At 40.4% G+C, this 21,406-nt stretch overlaps 1 protein-coding gene across 1 annotated transcript; it reads left to right on the top strand.

Annotated features, from left to right (window-relative positions):
• Positions 1-1,503: 1,503 nt before the first annotated feature.
• Positions 1,504-20,111, top strand: EIF2S2 (eukaryotic translation initiation factor 2 subunit beta). Its single transcript, XM_019972281.2, has 9 exons — positions 1,504-1,660; positions 6,284-6,461; positions 8,113-8,216; positions 10,999-11,134; positions 11,841-11,941; positions 12,522-12,670; positions 15,126-15,182; positions 18,906-18,991; positions 19,641-20,111. The coding sequence occupies exons 1-9, from the start codon at positions 1,646-1,648 to the stop codon at positions 19,814-19,816; spliced, it is 1,002 nt and encodes a 333-aa protein (XP_019827840.1). The 5' UTR covers positions 1,504-1,645; the 3' UTR covers positions 19,817-20,111.
• The last annotated feature ends 1,295 nt before the right edge of the window (positions 20,112-21,406 follow it).

Genomic DNA, 21,406 nt, shown 5'->3' with positions numbered 1-21,406 from the left:
AAAGGAGGAGGCAATGCAGCCTCCTTAGGATACAGATTCTCAAGGTGGTAAAGCAACAGCCACTGACATCAGATTGCCTAGACTTGGATCATTCTCACTAATCCTTGGCTCCTTGGAGGCAGGGGCCTTATTTTACCTACCATGCTTAAATTACGGACTAGTATGCAACGGAGAGTGCTAACCAATTGTGGATTGTCTCACGTAGTTGTTTTAAGGACTCAAGAAGGGAACATATACTAAGTGATATGAAGCACAGTGAGAGGGAGAAAAGCAGCTCCTGAATAGGGGGAGCTAGGCTAGTGTTATCAACTAGGATATGCTGCCCTATTGAATAAAATTTCAGAAAACACCAACATCACACATAGCCACTCTGTGACCATGATGGATCAAGACAAAAACAAAACCACCTCCATAAACTTACTAACAAACGAATAAGAACAGTGACCCAACCACACACACCCACACCCACACCTCACACACACACACACACACACACAAAGACGAAATATCCCCCTATCCTGGCTGAGGGACTGCAGCTTCTTAACCAATCACAGCTTTAGCCACTCTTGGTTCTTCTCCCTTTTTCAGGTAAGAATTACTAAAATACCCATTAGAATTACCTTCATCTCCTTCTTAACAGCATCCAATCCAAAGAGAAGGCCTGCTTCCTGGAACCCTCCCCCAGATTACCTAATATAAGCTCCAACCCTGTAAATTCTTTCCAGCACCCTCTTCCTGACATGCCCCCTGCACCTTACGAGGAGACAATAAGCCCAGCTTTGTTCAACACGACGAGTGTTCTAGGTGGTCTTCGGCTAGGGGGCACTGACAGTAGTGAGAGCCCCAAAGGCTAACTGCTTCTATTATGCCTCAAGGGGAATTGCACCCACGCATTCGATGTCTTACAAACAAGGATTTTGAGGTTTCCGGACAGAATGCCTCTTGCCAGGCCGTTTCTCCTCATGAGGTCTCCTTTCCCGTCTACAGGGAGGAGGCTTTTGGTTTCCGACCTCCCAAAGTGAAATCCAGCCTGTTGGGTTAGATTTCTGAAGTAAAACGCCTCAGTGATGTGAGCGCCTCCGCTTCCAACTTCGAGTTACTCAAACACTAGCATACCCCACGGGGACACGGTGGAAGTGGTAGCAGAGAAATTAAAGCCCCAAAGAGTTCATATTACTGAATGCCTCACCCACCTCCCTAACTCAGGAGAAACCGCCCCGAATTCAGCTTGGGTTCCCTGCTCCTCCAAAAGCGGAGGTTAGAACAGCCACCGGCAAAATCGAACCTTCCGGGCCGGCTTCCTTAGCGTCGCGCACGCGCAGGGGCCGCTGGACAGTCACCGCGCTAGCGCCTGCCTCTTCCGGGTGGACTACAAGTCCCAGCTTGCCGGCACACGGTGTCGCCTGGTAACTCGCGCCAGTCGGAGCGCGCTAGGTCGGCTTCTCCGCGCGCCTGCGCATTGGCGGTCTCTGCGCAGGCGCATTAATAACGTTTGGGAGGAGAGGGCGGGGTGTCGTTCCCTTTCGCTGATGCAAGAGCCTAGTGCGGTGGTGGGAGAAGTGTCGGCAGGAGCAGCGCTGAAGCCGGGGCCTGGGGCTGACCCGTCAGAGTTTCCGTCCGTGCCGAGCCCACTCGAGCCGCAGCCATGTCCGGGGACGAGGTGAGGGCCTGAGACTGGCACTGTGTCTAGGGACCAAGGCAGTGAGCCAGACCCACCCCAGTATGGGAGACTGGGCCTGCGGCCTAGCGGCCGGCCGCCGCCATGTGGGGCAGCCGGGCCTAGGCGACCCGGAGCGGTAGAGCCGGCGAGGGCTCCGGAGCCCTGGCTTGGCGGTTCCCGGCTCTCCTCAGGGCGGCGGCGCTGATGCCGGCGTCCTCCCGTGGCCGGCGTTTCCGGAATGGAGAGCACGTAGAGTTGCCCTCTAGAAGAGGGCTTGAATCCCCGGTTCATGCCCCAACTGAACGAGACTGGGGCCGGCGACTCCTGCATTCCTTTCGATTTGACTGCAGCTCCAACTCTCCCTCGCTGGGCGCTGGTGGTACTGAGAGGAGCGTCTCTCGGCTCTAGTAGAGCGACCGCGTTTCAAACTTTGCAGGCTGGCTTGTCCTGCCCGGCATCCACTTTTGTTCTTATCTAGAGCTTTTTTTTTTCTTTTTTTTTTTTTAAGACGGGAGAGAGGGGGAGAAGGCAAGAAGAAAACATCCTTCAGTCTGAAAAAGTGATTAACCTGGGAAAGTTTTAGGGCGGGAGTCCCTGAGTCTGCCTTAGCATAGCTCTCAGCGACGTCAGCGGGAAGTCCGGGCTGCAAAGCTCCCTCGGTCTTTTCCCACTGTCTTACTTGTACCTCAGCAAATTTCCTCAAGTCCCTTTTTGGTCAGGTTTATCGCAGTTTATTTAAATCCAAACGGCCTAAAATGACATTTGACTTTTAAGTACGAGCCATAGGTATTGAACTACCGCTGGAAAACTCCCTTAAGTTTTTGATTAATTTCTGTAAACATTGGAGTGATTGGCCAGCAGGGCCTTGGAGAGCAGAGAAAAATTCGAAGCTTTTTTGAGCTTTGTCATTTGAGGTGGGTCCTGAAAATGCTTTGAATTTCTTCAAGTAGTGGAAAGGATTCAGGGCAAGGACGAAGAATATTATCCAACTTGATTAGAGTTAATTCCTTAAAATATAGGTAGTGGCTAGTTCATGGAGGAGTTTGAAGACAAATTAAGGGATTTGGGATTTTATTCTGGAGGCGATTCCAAGCTCTTAATTCTCAGAAATGAGAATACTGAGGCTTCTAGAGAGTTGTGTGATGCTCGTGATCAAATAGTAAGTGACTGAGCCAGTAGTATTTAGAATTCCAGATCTCCGTTTGGTGCCTAGGAGACTCTGAGGAAGGAAACTGAGTCTGAGGGAAGTATGCGATTCCTGCTTTGGAGGTCATGGTTAGCCGTTGCTGTCCACCATTGTCTTTCAAAAGTTCTGAGAGGCGTTGTGTCAGGTTAGTTTTGTTTCTACTCATTTTCTAAGCTTTCCATTACCTTTAACAAGTAAGCATCTGTATAGCACAGAGTTCTCTGGGGTGCTATTCTGTGTTTTTTATGGTAAAGTGCTCACAAGTGTTTTAAGAGTTCTACTACTAGTTGGTACAGGAGGTAGAAATAGAGCATTAACAGCAGTTGGGAGGGCTGGAGGGTTCAGTTTTAGCGGTGGGATTAGATGTTGAAGTGGAATATTACTGAAGGGTGAAAAGGATTTTGACAAGCAGAGATGGCAAAACCAGCATTCCAGCAGAGGACTTTGAAAGCCAATAAAGTATTAAAAAGCTTTGCATTTCTCAGATCTACCAGTCCATTTTGTAAACTGGAAATAACTGCCCAGGGAAGTTAAGTCATCCAACATCACAGAGCAAGTTAGTGGAACTAGAATCCCACCTTTGCCTTCCACTCTGAAGGTATGTGCAGGTTCTGGTTCCTTTAATCCTGTTGGATAGAGAAGTTTTCTTAGGCCAGTCCTTAACTTCTGGCTACTTTACAGGCTTGTAAGGATCAAGTGAAAAATCGGTAGGTGGAAATGATAAACTGTTAGGGACGTCCTACAGCAGAAGTAGTCCTGCATGGTAGCCAGGATAGAGGATTGAAGAATCTAATAAAAAGTAATTTATTTGTTTTTTCACATTTCCTGTTTTTCTTTTTTTTAATGTATAGTTGCCATAAACTGCACACTTCCTTTCAAACCTGGCAAGTAAGCCCAAAACTCAAATAGCATAATCTCTTTTAAGATTATGCTCTCATTAATCTCTTTTAAGATTAATACTCTGAAAAGCAGTATTCTAGAAATAGGAGGGCTGCCATGTGAGGAAAAGTTCCCTGATCTGCAGGCATCAAAATGCTGTCAGTAGCTAAGATTATTGCTTATTACTGGGCCCCATTCACAAAGTATCTGAATACTGGGTTTTCACACAACATGGTAAGGTGTTTTACAAAAGAAACTGAATGAAAAATGGAATGTGTGTTGTATGAAGTATACAAAACACAGAAGAACAAAATACAAATAAAAATCTCCCAGAATCCTATCACCCAGAGATGACCACACAGCATTTGTTCTGCTCACCTTGCCTCTCTGGGTTCTTTTGCAGCTCACTCCTACCTTCTTGGGGTGGTGCCTTCTAGGCCTTAAAGTTATCTTGAGTAAGGTATGATAGATGTGAGTAGGCTTCCAATTTGCTGAAGCACTTTAGTCTGTTGGTAATTTTTGCTGGTATCCCTTTTCCTCACCTTCTTCAACCCAACCCAGTGTGGGAAGTTAAAAAGAGAAAACGTTTGAAGACTTTATTGTAGACTTAAAAAGATAGCTCAAAAGAGTCTGATTTTCCTTAAGCACACTGTGAGCAACTGTTTGCTTCTCAGATCCCAACTAGTCTCATAAAACATCTGGACTGTGATACTTCAGATATAAAAGTCTTAAAAAAAAAAAAAAACCACATATAAGTCAAGACTGACCTTGTGGTTTGAGGGAGGTCTACTTTGGGTACTGTTTAGGAATCCCTGGTTTCCATATTTTTAAACTCTAGTTTTGCTGAGTGGTGTGAATAAAATGAAGGGATGAGTATATGTCTTCAGCATCCAGAGACAGTAATTGGGAGAGATGTTAATTACATCAGTGTATAATTCTTGCATATTTATAACCCTTTTCAAGGCTACAACCATAATGTTTCCCTGTGGACCTATATGAATGTTTTTCAAAGGATAATAGCAGTGGATGTCCCTCTCATCTTTGGTCTGTTTTACTGAATAATAGTTAAAAGATAATTAATATTCTAGGCAAACTTGATACTGAAAAAAAAATGCAGTAAATGGCCTGCCAGACAACCAGATTTATAGTGCTTGGAGTGTTATCTGTCATTTTGCCAAATCTCCATATTTCAGGAATGAGGATGAACTATAGCTTCTTCCTTGGAATGATTACAACACAGTATTTAGGGTGACCCAAGACCCAGTAGGTCAGCAGTGGGGAACTCCTTCCTCCTAACTCTTCTGTTTACTACTCTTAAGTTTGCCAAACTATGCTCCTCAGACTGACTGCTTTCTAGAATTAATCATTTATACAGTTAGAGCATTCTTAAGGTAGGAGGGGATAACTTTGAAATGAGGCTATATCAATTTCCAAAACATCTTGCAGATCCTTCTTTATTGGGTGAGGATGATACTATACCACTCTCCCTTATTACAGACCATAGTTTGGTTTCAGTGTAGCTCAGTTTCCTTAATGTACTTGGGACATAAAGGATTTTAAGTTAATTACAATCAATTTGGGAATTTTTTTTGAGTTTCATGATATGTCTTAAAGATTAGATCACCCTGAGTTGATGGATTTTGGTGATAGGAAGCAAGACATACCATGCTTTGTCAACTCTAAAGCATTATATATAAATTGTATAACAATTGCTAACATTTATTGAGTACTTTTGTACCAGGTACTGTGCCAAGTGTTTTATGTATATTTACCTTTTTGTGCTGTGCTTAGTCGCTCAGTCATGTCTGACTCTTTGCCACCCCATGAACTGCCGCCTAAAGTGGCCTCTGTCCAAGGGATTCTCCAGGGAAAAATACCAGAGGGTGTTGCCATGCCCTCCTCCAGGGGATCTTCCCAACCCAGGTGGATTCTTTACCGTCTGAGCCCCCAGGGAAGCCTATTTATGTTTTTAGGTTTGGTTTTGGTTCTGCTACTGATCTCCACTTTACAGTTGAGGTGTGGAGAGGGCAAGAACTTATCTGGGGTAACAAAAGTAAAAACCAGAATTAGGATTTGAATTCAGTCAGTTAGGTTCTGGACTTATGCTTTTAAACATTTTCTTTTAATGTTCTAGAAGAACAAAGCAGAGTAAAAGGTTGTATAGAAGTTTCTTTCACTCAGATAGGGATTTGTTATACGAAGGATTGATGATGGATTTCTTTAAAAGTTTGTCTGAATTTCAGGATAAAAAAAACATTTTTAAGTTTTTTTTAAAATCAGGTCAAGTCTCCTGGTGTAGCAACCCAGGTTATCAAACTTAAAACATGTATGACTTGTCTGGGCTTTGGTTTTCTCATTCATAAAGCAAGGGACGAAGCTTAGGTTGTTATAACGCTAAGCTCCCTTTCCTAAATTCTGTTATCTTGTGATAATTTATAAATTAAAAAACAGTACATGTGTTTTTTAAGAGCATGCCTTTTGAGACTGCAACACGCTTGTTACGTGAGCATCATTAAAAATAATCACATGGTCCCGGTTTCTTCTTATCTTTTAAACAGATGATTTTTGATCCTACTATGAGCAAGAAGAAAAAGAAGAAGAAGAAGCCTTTTATGTTAGATGAGGAAGGGGATGCCCAGACAGAAGAAACCCAGCCCTCAGAAACAAAAGAAGTGGAGCCAGAGCCAACTGAGGACAAAGATGTAGAAGCTGATGAAGAAGACAGTAGGAAAAAAGGTAAGTGGTAAACATGAGAGAGTCAGTATTGTTCTGAAAGACCTCGTTCTCTTCCATTGGTGTTTTGAATTTTGTGCACACAATGACCCTCGCAGCCTGAGAGGCTGTTACAGTGAGGCTGAGGCCATGAATAGTCTGGGCACATGGGACCTTGCCAGATTTCTTTTGGGCTTGTTTCAGGGAAGATTCCACCAAATCCACAGGACAAAGATGATAAAACTTTGTCACTCCACAGCTGGTTTTCTAATCTAGCCTGTCCAGAAGTCTCTTCCAGTTTTTTTTTCCTGTCTCTTTTCCAATTTTAACGGTGGTTGTATTTGAGTGTAGGCAGAAAGAAATAGGACCAAGATAGATAGTTTTATGTCTTAACAAGTTTGAAAATATATAGAAGACATTAAAATTACAGCTAGCATTAGTTACTCACTCTTGTGCTCTAACATAAACACCATTTAAATGATTTAGTAAACATGTTTATATTTGTTGAATAGAAGACACTGTACTAGGGGTAGAGAAAACTGACATTTATTGAGCATCTGCCATGTGCTAAGCATCTTGTAAACGTTTAAAACAAAGTTGGAAAATAAATCATTCTTTTAATAAGAATTAGTTATGAATTCATAAATAGCTCCTTGAAAAACTTTGTAATAGAGGCATTTAAAAATATTCCTAGTGTACAGTAGGGCAGAACAAATGGAAAACTTATTAAACCAAACGTATTTTTACTCATTAATGGTAGATAAAATTTCATTTTGTTCATATTGTAGTCTCATTTTAATGAACGTGAAATACTTTATAAGGCCTTTTGTTGGTTGATTGAATAACTTGTTGGACTAGGCACAATAGGTGAGAAAGGCATAATCCCTCGGTATCTCATTGGGAGATAGACAAGCAGCAAGTAAACACCTCTATTGGAATGACAGAAGGTACTATTATCAAGCACCTACAGGATACCTAACCCAGTTAGGGGATAGGAAAGATAGGCTTAGAGAAGACTTCTTGGTGGAAGTAACTTCTAACAAAGATCCTGTGAGATGAAGGTAAGAGCTATGGGAGAGGGCCCATAGGAAGGCTTGAAGGTGAGAGACCACACACACTGCACTAAGAAGTGGAGGTAGTTCAGTTGAGCTGGAACTAGGGATTAAGGTGGAATATGAGAGACTAGGCAGAAGTTGATAAAGCTGGAGAGCCTTGGAAAATTATGTTAGAACCCTGACTTTGTTTGGGGAACAATGAGGCATCATATGGTCAGCTACTATATAAGTAGTCCCTACATGGTCCCCGATTTGATCCCTGGATCTGGAAGATCCCCTGGAGTAGGAAATGACACCCTGCTGTAGTATTCTTGCCTGGAAAATTCCATGGGCAGAGGAGCCTGGCGGGCTGCAGTCCATGGCGTCACAAAGAGTTGGACAAGACTAAGTGACTGAGCACAGTATATGGTCCCCTAGCTAGGTAATTTCCTACAAAGCTTTGAGTTGACCTGCCATTGCATTTTTAGAACCATAACCTTTGTAGTTGTAGAGGAATTACTGTGCTAATTAATACCAGTCTCTCTCATTCTGGTGACTTGATTAATAGATAAAACATTGGTTTAACTCAATGCTCTGCCTTTGCTATTTGCTAATAATTGATAATCTCAATTATCTTTTAGATGCTTCTGATGATCTAGATGATTTGAATTTCTTTAATCAGAAGAAAAAGAAGAAAAAATCAAAAAAGATATTTGATATTGATGAAGCTGAAGAAGGTATAAAGGTAGTATTGCTTTCTTATTGAAGGTAAAATTTGACCTCTTGAAAGGTTGCTAATGGCTGATGTTTCTCCCTCTTTGTCTCATCTCTTACTAGTTTTGCTTTTTTAATTAAGGATTTAGTCACTACTGTTAAGGTCGTTTTCTTGGCATTGTGTCTGACTAGATATTTTAAAGGAACTATGGTTCAAAGGAATGTAAATTTAGCTTTTACACATTGTATTGTGTGCCATTAAGATGATTACAAAATGCCATTTATCATTAATCATACTGAGATTGGCTGAGGAGAGAGATTTCTGTGAGAAATCCTGTAGAACAAATATCCCTATGATTTCTTCTGTTACACTTTCGGTAGCATGTTGAGGATACACAGATTTATGTGTATACCTCTGAGCAGCAAAGAATGAGCCCTGGCCTGTGGTGGTTGGTGGCTGATTTTATGGCCTGTTCTCCTACAGGAGATCCAGAGCAGTCAGGCTGGTTTTATGGAATTCTCTGATCTTGTGGGGACTTGAGGCCCTGTAGTTGTCTTATTACTGGATTGATTTCTAAAATAATTATCTCAGAGTTACTTTGAATAAGGAGTAGAAAGATGGGTGGTTAAGTAGGTGAATAGGAGGATGGGTGGAGAAAGGAGCTGAAAGTCTGTTCTTTAATGATAATTTAGCAGATATGTATTAGTGAAGACAGTGAGTCAGGCATTGTGTGCTAATTGTTAGGGTACTAAAACAAGTAAGATACTTTCCGTTTTCAGAGGTTCGGGGATAATTTGGAGTTCTTTAGAACAAGATGATTTTACCTGGATTTATCCTATTCTCTCCTTGTTTGGAGATTCTCTTCTTTTCCTACTACTGTAGGGAAATTGATAAAGAGAAATGTTCAGATTATACTGAATAAATGAAGTATAAATATCCCGGGTAACCAGGTGACACGTTAGAGATATGCCACAGAAAGTCTTGGTTAACAAATTTCTCTAGTAACTTTTGTCCTGAAGAGTCACTTATAAGCTCTAATTTTAGTGCTTGGATACTTTTTACTCTGCTCTTAAGTCATAACAAGAAGTTTCAAGTATCCTTATCAGGCAAGAACATGGACATTAACTTGAGGCTGAAGTGTTTTTAAGATTTGAATTTTCAAACCACCACAGAGCTTTTGAAAAATCTTGAAAAATACTTTGTGCTATTCTCTACCTTTCACTGGGTCTTAGCCTCCAGGTTAGAAATAGAGCTTACTGGGATAAAATTATTAATATAGGACTAGAAGCTGACTGGTGTGTGCTAACTTAGATTTAGCCTGTCTGAGTTTCTCATTTACTGATTGTCGTCTTACAGGCTAGGTTAATATCTGGTTTCTTGTCTGGTGTATCCAGCTGATAAACATGGGCTGATTGGTCTTTGATGGTCAGATGTGGCACTGAGACAACACAGCTGGATTTGGCATTTTAAGGCTGCACTTTATTCCTGGCTATTTGAGCTTTTTTGCTCATTAGATTTCTAAAATTGCTATAGCAAGGTTTACAGAGTAGCACAAAAGTAGATATTGATAAGTAATGTTGACAGCACACTTCAGGTTGGATACACTGATGAAAGTAGGTGAGATTAGAAGGCTGGAACTAAACTAGCCCTTTCTGCTCTTCTAGGGTTTTTGTGTCTCATTTCAAGGTTGTGCCTGGTTTACATCCATGACTATAGCAGCTAATCTTGGGATCAAGCTTTACCTTCTCTCTGTCCATTCATCATGTAACCCTAATTCTCCATGGGTTCTGCCTTTCCCTCTTTCATGATTTCATCTGTTGAAGTGTTGCCCAAAGACCTCCTTATACAGCCTAGTGCCAGGCTGGCAATGGTATAAGAAAAAAAAATTTGGTCTTTTCCACTGGTCCTGGCATATAGTTCCTAAGACTCTTGGAATCTCTGAATCTGAGTTTGATCACCAAGAGCCAATGATTTCATCAATGATGCCTACAGAATGAAGCCTCCATAAAAATCTCATGGGTGGGCTCAGTAAAAAAAACCCTTGGGGGACAGTTTTGGAGAGCTTCAGTGCTGGTGACCACATTGGGATGTTGAGAGTGGTATACCTGGAGAGAGCATGGAAGCACTACACTTCTGCCTCCCTGTTCTTGATCTATGCATATTCTCCATTTGGCTGTTTCCAGGTGTATCCTTTATATATTGTGTATATATGTGTCAAGTATAATAAGGTAAGTGTTTTCCTGAGTTGTTTGAGCCCTTCTAGCAAGTGATTGAATTAGGGGTGTCTGGGAACCCCTGAACTTTAAGTAGGACATATGTGTGGGAAACCTGGGGACTCTGTACTTGAAATTGGCCTCCAAAATGAAAACAGTCTTATGGGACTGAGCCCTTAAATCCATGGAGTTTGTCACTAACTGGATAGTGTCAGAACTACATTGATTTGTATGTTATATAGTTAGTGTCAGAGTTGGAAAATTCGTGTGGAAAAACATCACATATTTGGTGTCAGGAGGAAAAAGCGCTCCTACTAACTGCATCAGAATACTTAGAAACTTATTTAAAATATTCCTGAACCCCATGCCTGCTGAAGATTGTCAGTGAGATATAAGATTCCTTGTTAAGTGTCTTAAAATTTTTCCAGTTTAAATGATACTCTGAACAAATTTGGTTCACCTGTGAGAGAGATTTCTGATCTATAACTTCAGTTTTGAATATGTAATACTTTTTTCCCCCAAAGCCATGTCAGCCTATATCATTTAAAAATAAAAATAATTCTAGTAGCAAAATGTTGACTCTTATCTCACTTTCTTAGGACCTTAAGATTGAAAGTGATGTTCAGGAACCAGCTGAACCAGAGGAAGATCTTGACATTATGCTTGGCAATAAAAAGAAGAAAAAGAAGGTTGTCAAGTTCCCTGATGAGGATGAAGTACTAGAGAAAGATGAAGGTAATATTGGTGAGCTTAATAGCTCATTTCTAGGTTCACACAAACCTTTGGCCTAGTCTCTTTCATGAATGGGTTCCTTATTTATTTTTTCTTGGCCCCTTATTTCCACTACCAAGTAATGGAAGCTAAAAGGAAACAGAATCTAACTTGATAATGAAAGTTTAAAAGATGTCATGGGGAAGAACTTGACAGTTGTGATTACATTATAACATACTGATTTAGACTATTGGGACAATTACTATAACTGGATTTAATTTTTTTTTTTTACTATTTTGTTAGAAGTGCTGTTTATTAGCTTCGAAGTGCTATAACTACTTCAGAGAATTTAGAACAGTCAGCAGATGGGTTTTTATGGATGTGTTTGTTTCTTAAGTGCTTCAAAACAGACATTTTTTCCTCTGATTATCCTAGTGCATTATTTGGTTTGTTAAATTAAGAAACAGTTCAGTGTGTCTGTATTGCCACAAATTCCTAATTAGAGAGGTCTTTATTAAGGGTGATTTATGAAAATTGTAACATCTCCCTAAGGAATACGGGGTTATTTGAGAGCCTTGATGCCTTTATGATTGAGACTGTTATGAATGCAGTTGTGGGAGGGAAGACAAGTGTCCTAAAGCTTTCAGTTCTCTAGATCTGCTTCTCCCTTCCCCTTTTTGTTCTTGTATCAGGCCCTACCCCTCATTCTTACAGTCTTTGTTGTCTGTAGCTTTAGAAGATGAAGACAGCAAAAAAGATGATGGTATCTCATTCAGTAACCAGACAGGCCCTGCTTGGGCAGGCTCAGAAAGAGACTACACATATGAAGAGGTAAGACAAATTCTGTTGTGAAAGGGGGCTGAACTGTTCACTAGAACTCAAAAGCAGGATAAATGTCCCCTGAATTGAAAGGGCCATTGAAGTACAGGTTGATAATGAAACAGACCCAGAGAGGTCACACAGCCAGTGCACAGCACTGCCTGATGCCCACGTATGGGGCAGGCAGTCATTATAGTATCATCAGAATCCATGAACTTCTAAGATCATCGGAGCCCTCCTGGAGGGGGACAATAGAGAAAGGAAGTGTTAAAAGGGGCCAAGCTAGTCTGGAGTTTGTTTGTTCTGGGTAGTCTGAATTTTACTTTTCCAGGTACCACATATTTTCTCACAGTAACAGTAGAATTAATAGGAGCTTGTTCATTCCTTTGACTATGGAACTGTTCCGCTTTCATAATGGACCAATTGCTGTTCAGGGTTGAGAATTATTTTCAGGGAGCTCCCAGAACATGTGATGAATGTGTACATTTGATAAGAAGTTTGTTCTTAAAGGAAATGCACAAGTTACGCAAGTGGGAACTGTATACTCCTGCTATTAATAAGACTGTACATGAATACCACTTTATCTCTATAGCTACTGAATCGAGTGTTCAACATCATGAGGGAAAAGAATCCAGATATGGTGGCTGGAGAGAAGAGGAAATTTGTCATGAAACCACCACAGGTTGTTCGAGTAGGAACCAAGAAAACTTCTTTTGTCAACTTTACAGACATCTGTAAACTGTAAGTTGGTTAATGTGGAGTCTCCATCCCAAATGCCAGGTTCTCAGTGGAGTGGATGTTAAATATCCTTAATGTGGACGTTACTGCCGGTAGGAGACAGTGCACAGGTCAGGGCTGGGTTGAGTGAGGTCACAGTTCAAGTCCGTCAGTTCTTTCGATTCATAGGTCTTAGGGCTTGATTTATTAGGCATCTAAAAGTAAGGGAAGGCAACTCATGCTGACTTATGAGAGGATTCTAACCAGATGGAGTGAAGAGTCAGGAGACTGAGTGTAGTCCTTAGAAAGAAGCCTGGAAAGCCCAGGGAGATGGAAAAGCTCATCAGGCTGGAGTGGGCCTGCCAAGCAAGTACAAGCAGTGAGCTTTGGGAAGGCAGCTACATTTAATGTTCTGCTTCCTTGGGTATTGCCAAGACACAGGTGATGAGATTTCCACTTCATTAATTACCATCACATTCCATGCCTGTCTTACCCCCATGTCACTATCTGGGCCTGGCTCTTCTCAGACTTCCTCAGCTACACCTTTATGGGCAGGTTCCTTAGGGCAACTGACCTTATCTCCTGTTTGTTCTTTAATTTCATAAGTAATATAGGCTTGTTGTCAGTAAAAGGGAAAGAAAGTGAAGTTGCTCAGTCGTGCCCGACTCTTTGCAACCCCATGGACTGTAGCCCACCAGGTTCCTCCGTCCTTGGGATTTTCCAGGCAAGAGTACTGGAGTGGGGTGCCATTTCCTTCTCCAGGGAATCTTCTTGACCCAGGGATTGAACCTAGGTCTCCCACATTGTAGGCAGACGCTTTACCATCTGAGCCACCAGGGAAGTCAAAATAAAGAAAATGTAATCACTAAAAGTTCCCTGACCAGAGTAACCACTTGTTTTCATTGCTTATAGGCATAACTTAAAAAGTTTTAGACTTTTTTTTTTGCTGGTGGTAATAGTATTTCTATCTATAGAAATTAGATAGAAAATGAGAAAATACGGACCTGCTAAAGAAAATGAGAACTCATTTGTTTTAAGTCCATCATTAAGAGATAGGTAATCATAGTTTAGTATTTTTATGTTTAGCTGCTTTTTTTTCTTAATATTTATTTGGCTACACCGGCTCTTAGTTGCAGCACTTGGGATCTTTAGTTGCAGTGTGTGAACTCTTAGGTGTGGCATGTGGAATCTGCTTCTCTGACTAGGGATTGGATGTGGGCCCCCTGTGTTGTGAGTGCAGAGTCTTAGCCACTGGATCACCAGGGAAGCCCGCTGTTTAACTACTTTTAAGCATCTAAATATTTTTTAATAAATTGGTATTATACTGGTTTTTAACATATTTTTCTCAATATATAGTGAACTTTTTACCCATATCATTAAATAATCTTTACAAATGTTTTTAAGAGTTATACAACATATTCTGACAGTTCCTTGGTTGAACATGGTTGCTCCCAATTTTTCAATATCAGGCAGAGCTTCACGGAACAATCGTGATATGAACAATCCTGATACGTGTATCTTGGCAGAACTCAGAATAGAGCCTTAGGGCGAAAATTCCCAAAGGGGAATTGCCTAGTCAAAAGGAATGGACATTGTTTATAGCAAACATTGGCAAGTTGCTTTCCAGCAAGTTTATACCAGTTTATACTCCCACTAGCAATATAAGTACCTGCCAGTTTTATTATATTTCACTGACCCTTACTCATTACATTTGGAGGAAAAAGCTTTTTAAAATTATAATAGCAGTACCTAGTTATTGGAACAAACTCAAACAGTGCCAAGTGAATAGAATTAAAAAGTGTACTGAGTGGCATTACTCTGTATTTGCTTTTTTTTGTTTTATGTGCTTTTTCATTTTATGCTTTTTTTATTATTTAGAGACCTGTATTTTAAAAGCAGGATAAAATGGATGTACCATAATTTAACCACTTTCCAGTTGGTGAATATTTTAGCTGTTTTAAATTTCTGTTGTTGGGCTGCCATGAAATACTTCCCTTTTTAAAAATAAATTCCAAACAGGAAATATATAGGAATTTGCATAACAGACACCCAAGTATTCATTACCTTGATTTGGTGTGTTTTGACCTCTTGATACTTTAACTTCAGATCCTTTTACTCCTTTAAAAAGAGGGCTTTACAATTACAATTTAAGGCCATCTTTATATATCTTTCTGATCTCTTTTACTTTCCTTCCTAGAAAAAGATCTTATCCTTTAAAGTTGGTATTTACCTTTCCTGTCCATGTCTATAGACATTTACCAGTGTGTATATACTTGTAAATAAAATGTAATATTGTTTTATGGGCTTTAAAATGTAAACAAATGGTATCATATATATCTTCATTTCAGAGTTTGACGAACTGTGCTAAAATTCACCTAACAGCTGAGTAATTACAAAATAGTGAAGAGAGTGAGGTTTTTAGAAGTTTTGTTAGATTTCCATGAAAGATACGGTTTATATTATTCCACTTTCTTTTTAGATTACATCGTCAGCCTAAACATCTCCTTGCATTTTTATTGGCTGAATTGGGTACAAGGTAAGAAACTTCACATTTGTATACAGTTACTTACAGTGTTAGTGGACATTTTATAAGAACTTCTTTTAACTTGAAAAGATGTACTACACTTAGGGAAAAAAACATCCACCTGATTGTCAGAAGAACTTTTAGGGCAATGAAGGAGGGAAACTTGTTCATTTCTATGGGAGAGGTTGGCTACTTGGGAATAGGAAAACGGTCCACAGTGGCTCATATGTGAACAGGCCTGTTAGGTATACCAAAGTGAGCCGAATGTCCCTTTAAAAATAAGTAATGTAATAATGAATATGACTAACATGTTGAGCGTCCATTGTGTGCCAGACTCTTTTGGATACCATCTCAATCTTTACAACAGTTCTGTGGACTGTTAGAAAGTAGTGTTACTCCATCTTAACACATTTGGAAACAGGTTTGGTGAAGTGAGGTTGTACATAGGTGGTCACATAAAGAAAAAAGAAAAAGTGTTAGTCATTCAGTTATGTCCGACTCTTTGCAACCCACGAAGCCTGCCAGGCTCCTCTGTCCATGGGATTCTCCAGGCAAGAATACTGGAGTAGATTGCCATTTCCTTCTCCAGGGGATCTCCCTGATCTAGGGATCGAACCTGGTCTCCTGCATTGCAGGCAGATTCTTTACCTTCTGAGCCACTAGGTCACATAGCTAGTTAATTGCAGTCAAGATGTAAACTCAGGTCTGTGTTTCTTGGGAGCTTTTAACTCTTAAAAGCCTTAATCTTGTGCCTTGTTGGTAGTACAGAGGTAATTAAGGTGTTCTCGTCTCTTCCTATCTAGAAACTCATTTTGTTGGAACTGGCTGTATTTGCTGTGGGGTTAAGGGGTAATTTGCTTGACCAGTGGTAGATAGGTGGGCTGTGTTGTGGGAGAATTGTATTTTAAATGTAAATTTGTTACAAACTTAAATTACATAAACTGATGGAGCAAAAGGTAGCAGTGTTTTTCCTACTTCTCAGAATAATTACAGTTTTTGTGGAGGTGAGGTAAATTATAACAAGTTGTAACCAGTGAATTTATAGTCAGTGAGCTAAATATTATAGGGCTATCAAGAAAACTGAATATCTTTTGACAGTGAATGAAAAAGATTTTCTGTGTCAAGCACTAGAATCACCGTTGCCTGGAAATTAAGGGTTGCTGTTCATGGAGGATGATGATAAACTCTTACCGTTAGAGGAGAATCATAGGAGAGGTTCTTGGAAAAGTCAATTTAATAGTAAGATAAAGAATAGATTTAATGCCGCTTGGCTGAATTTTTGTTTACTTTCTGATTTGTAATTTCTCTTCTTTTCACATTTTTGTATGGCTGAAATTCCAAAGCTTCTTAATTTTGATGAAACCCAGTTATCAGTGTGTTTATTTGGTCACTTGTGCTTTTCAGTGTCATATTTAAGAAAATATTGACTAACAGATGGTCATGAAGATTTACGTCTGTGTTTTCTTCTAAGATGACTACAATTTTAGCTCTTATGTTTAGGTCAACAGTTTATTTTACAGCTATTTTTCGGTATGTTAAAAGTTAAAAGTGTCAAAGTTGTTTCTTTTGCGTATAAATAGACAACCTAGTTGATCTTGCACCATTTGTTGAGAAAACTATTCTCTGTTCCAATGAATTACCTTGACACTACTTCAAAAATCAATTGACAATAAAATAAGGGTTTATTTTTGGACTCTTAATTTTTTTCATTGATGTACATGAACACTGTGGCTTTGCAATATATTTCAATCTCAGAAAACATGAGTCCTCCAACTTTCTCCTTCTTTTTCATCATTATTTTGGCTAGTCTCAGTCCTGTGCATTTCCATATAAATTTAATTTTTTTATTTTTACATCAACTTTTTTTTTAAATGATGTCTAGCCCAGAGCCTTGCTTTCTCAAAAGTATTACTTGTCAACAGCTACTTTAAAAAAATTTTCTCTTTAAGCATCATTGACAATATGAGGCCTGAAATTGCTTTATAGATACAACTCACACATTTTAAAATGTATAATCCAGTAGTTTCTAATTTGTTCACATAGTTAACCATCACCACAATTTTAGAACATCTTCATTAACTATATGCAACTGATCAAAAGATTTGGTCTTAGAATTTTTAAGGATATCTAGAGCTCTTTTCATAGTTTTTATATTTATAGTGCACCTCACTGCTTTGCATATGGTATGCCGTCAACAAAAGTGTGATTGTCCTTTGTTGCGTGAATGGGTCATCACACAGTTAAGTTTGTTTTTTTTTTCCTCCAATGGCTGGGTCCAGCTCTCTGTGACCCCATATACTGCAGCATGCCAGGCTTCCCTGTCCATCACTATCTCCCAGAACTCAGTGTCCACTGAGTCAGTGATATTATCCAACCAATCTTATCCTCTGTCACTCCCTTCTCCTCCCCTCACTCTTTCCCAGCATCAGGGTCTTTTCCATTGCGTCAGCTTTGCACATCAGGTAGCCAAAGGATTGGAGCTTTAGCATTAGTCCTTCCAATGAATATTTGGGGTTGATTTCCTTTACGATTGACTGGTGTGATCTCCTTGCAGTCCAAGGGACTCTCAAGAGTCTTCTCCAGCACTACAATTTGAAAGCATCAATTCTTCAGCACTCAGCCTTCTTTATGGTAAAACTGTCACATCTGTAACAAGACTACTGGAAAAACCATAGCTTTTAACTAGACAGACCTTTGTCGGCAAAGTGATGTCTTTGCTTTTTAATATACTATCTAGGGTCGGTCATAGCTTTCCTTCCAACGAGCAAGCATCTTTTAATTTCATGGCTGCAGTTACTCTGCAGTAATTTTGGAGCCCAAAAAGATAAAATCTGTCACTGTTTCCACTTTTCCCCCATCTGTTTGCATGAAGTGATGGGGCCAGAGGCCGTATCATCTTAGTTTTTTTCATGTTGAGTTCCACGCCAGCTTTTTCACTCTGCTTTTTGACCCTCATCAAGAGGCTCTTTAGTTCCTCTTCACTTTCTGCCATAAGGGTGGTGTCATGTGCATATCGGGAGAAGGCAATGGCACCCCACTCCAGTACTTTTGCCTGGAAAATCCCATGGACAGAGGAGCCTGGTAGGCTCCAGTCCATGTGGTCGCTAAGAGTCGGACAGGACTGAGCGACTTCACTTTCACTTTTCACTTTCATGCATTGGAAGAGGAAATGCCAACCCACTCCAGTGTTCTTGCCTGGAGAATCCCAGGGATGGTGGGGCCTGGTGGGCTGCCGTCTATGGGGTCACACAGAGTCGGACACGACTGAAGCAACTTAGTAGCAGCAGCAGCAGCAGCATGTGCATATCAGGCTATTGATATTTCTCCCGGCACTCTTGATTCCAGCTTGTGATTCATCCAGCCCAGCATTTCATATGATGTACTCTGCATGTAAGTTAAATAAGCAGAGTGACAATATATAGCCTTGACAATAGTCCTTTCCCAATTTTCAACCAGTCTGGTTTTCGACTTAATTACAAATCATTTGTTGTGGAAGATGTAATTAAAAATTGAATTTAATGTTAGGAAATAAGGGTAAGTCATTAGGCACCAACTACTTAAGTTTTGAGAAACCAGGTAGTATTGCCCCTATAACTTACCTGTGTCATTGAATATATTTTAGTATTTAAAATATTTGAATATTTACTATTATAAAAATAAATATTAATATTTAAAATGTTTGGTATTTGATTCCTTATAGGAAAAAACAATAATAGTTTTTGTTTTCTTTCATAGTGGTTCTATAGATGGTAATAATCAACTTGTAATTAAAGGAAGATTCCAACAGAAACAGATAGAAAATGTTTTGAGAAGATATATCAGTAAGTGTGTAATTTTTAACACATCACTCTGAAATGTTCCCATTGGGCTGAAATATTCTGGGTGACAGCCATTGGTTTTTAATGAAGCTAGACAGGCTGGCCTTAGAAGATGAGGGAAAATGATAGTGGTGGGGAACTGGGGTGGGAAGTGGTTCTTGGTAGCCAGCTGGGGGTCAGGGAGTGGGGTTTGGATTTCCTTGATCAGACCCAGCTGATCAAGGCTGCTGGTTGGTTCTAGGCTGAAGGCCAAGTCAAAGAAACCTATCTGCATTCAGACCTGATCTGACCTAGTTCTCTTACCTTCCTAATCACTTAAAATTGGCAGATCTGTTCCCACCTAAGAAAGCTATTAAGTTCTCTCTTGAGTGAGTTTCCTATAGACAAAGCCAGGAGTAGGCATCTGGCACGTGTCACTGCTTCTTTGTACATTTGGAGCCTTTTTTCAACCCATGGTTAAGTTTGTGAACTATTACATCAGATAGCTTGTGTTTTCTTACCTCTAGAATAGCTGGGTGTAGCTAAGATAAGCTTTCAGCTTGGGTTCCAGTGTGGGATTGCAAAGTTCAGTAGAAGCATTTTAGAGGAAAGAAAACCTCAGGTAAAAAAAACCTGTGGCTACCAGGTAATTCTGTGTGTTGTTTCTCCTCAGAGGAATACGTCACCTGTCACACGTGCCGATCACCAGACACAATCCTGCAAAAGGACACCCGCCTCTATTTCTTACAGTGCGAAACTTGTCATTCTCGATGCTCTGTTGCCAGCATCAAAACTGGCTTCCAGGCTGTCACAGGCAAGCGAGCACAGCTCCGTGCCAAAGCTAACTAATTTGCTAATCACCACTGATTTTGCAAAGTGTGTTGTGGAGATTTGGCTGGACAGGTTTACCATCAGAGTGGATATACCACTGTATTAAAAACAAGATAGAAAAGCTGCCAAGTTCTTTGGCGTGTGGCTGGTTGGTCTGAAATTCTTGCAAGATGCCGTTGCTGAAGCTGTTGACATACTCATTGCCTACTTTAACAACTGTCAGAGAAACATGATGGGGTAAGGTGGTGCTTTTTTAAAATCGTTCATAGACTTCTGTAAAATGCAAGATAAATTAAAGTTATTATAACAGTGATTCTTTCAATTTGGTTTGTCCTTCAGTTTTCTTTTCTATTAAAAAATTATGCTTAATGAATTCAGCACAACAGTTTGTGCCTGGGCAGCTCTGGTGAGGTCTCTCTATGCTTGTCCTGAGAATCTTAAGCTGGGTAGTCATTTTCCTTCTCAGTTTCTTGGGATGCCTGAAGTAGACATAGCTTCACATGATGGTTGGAACATGAAATCTGGGAGGACAGCCTGTTTTTGGTGTCCAGAAAACAATTATATAGACTTGAATTCTTTTTCATTATGTGGGGATTGTTGCCACTACCTCACAGCTGAGTCCTCCATCTGTTACCATATGAGGAAATACAGGGTGCTAAGTACCTTCCTTAGAATTTTCCTCCTTATTGGCCACTAAGAGAATCTTAGAGATACAGCCTTTGAGTATGTCTTAGAACTTGCTGGCACACCAAGAATAACCCTAGTCAGGCATCTGTTGGTGAGAAAGTGGTGTGGCTTATGCAGTAGAGAGAACTCTTGACAGTCCAAACCATGATGCTAGAGGACACTTTTCTTTTTCCTCAACTTGAGTTCTGGATTTGAAAAATGGCCCACCACAAATGTTTTTTTTCTATTTTCTGTATTAAAGTCGATTTTGAATGTGATCATGAGAAACCAAGAGGTGATTCTGATTGTGTTCCACTTCTGGGGCCTCCTCCTGGTTCTGCCTTCTGTGGTTTTGGCCAAAAAGGTATTTCCCCCCTGAGCACAAGAGAAAAGATCCTCTTAAATACCTGCTGTGATCTGCCTTGCACTTGCTGAGGGTAAGGGCATAATGCTGCCCTTTCCTCTTTCTTGTTGCCAGACTATTCCAGGAGCAGTCACTCAGCCTTGAGTGTCTTGACCATGTTGTGTTTAATCACTGTGACCCAAAGTATAGGCGAAGTGTTGTAAGGTGCCTTGGTCAAGAAGTGGTAGAGGGGGCAGAGCACTCCCTCAACCCAGTAGGTCTTGAGGGGACTACACACTGGCTGAGCTGCCACCACTGCCCTGATGAACTCAACTGCTGTTTATTTCCTCTTCCTTCTTTTGTATCTATATCCACACAATTCCCAATGTCAGCTGTTATTGCGTGAATAAACCAAGGATCAGTGCCTCTCGTGTAATTAGCGCTTTTGTGCCTATGTATGTGTGTTTTGTTCTTTAGTTGGGAGACATGGGATTTTACAGTTTGGTGACAGATTGGCAGTTTTAACCCCAGTTCTTAAGTCCATTCTCCAAAACAGATTCTCCAGACGGATCGAGACTTCAAGATAGTCCTGTTGAGGT

This window comes from Bos indicus, chromosome 13 (assembly GCF_029378745.1).
Source record: "Bos indicus isolate NIAB-ARS_2022 breed Sahiwal x Tharparkar chromosome 13, NIAB-ARS_B.indTharparkar_mat_pri_1.0, whole genome shotgun sequence".
In the NCBI taxonomy this organism is placed as follows: domain Eukaryota; kingdom Metazoa; phylum Chordata; class Mammalia; order Artiodactyla; family Bovidae; genus Bos; species Bos indicus.
The sequence above is the reverse complement of the archived record's forward strand: the minus strand, read 5'-3'. Positions and strand labels throughout refer to the sequence as shown.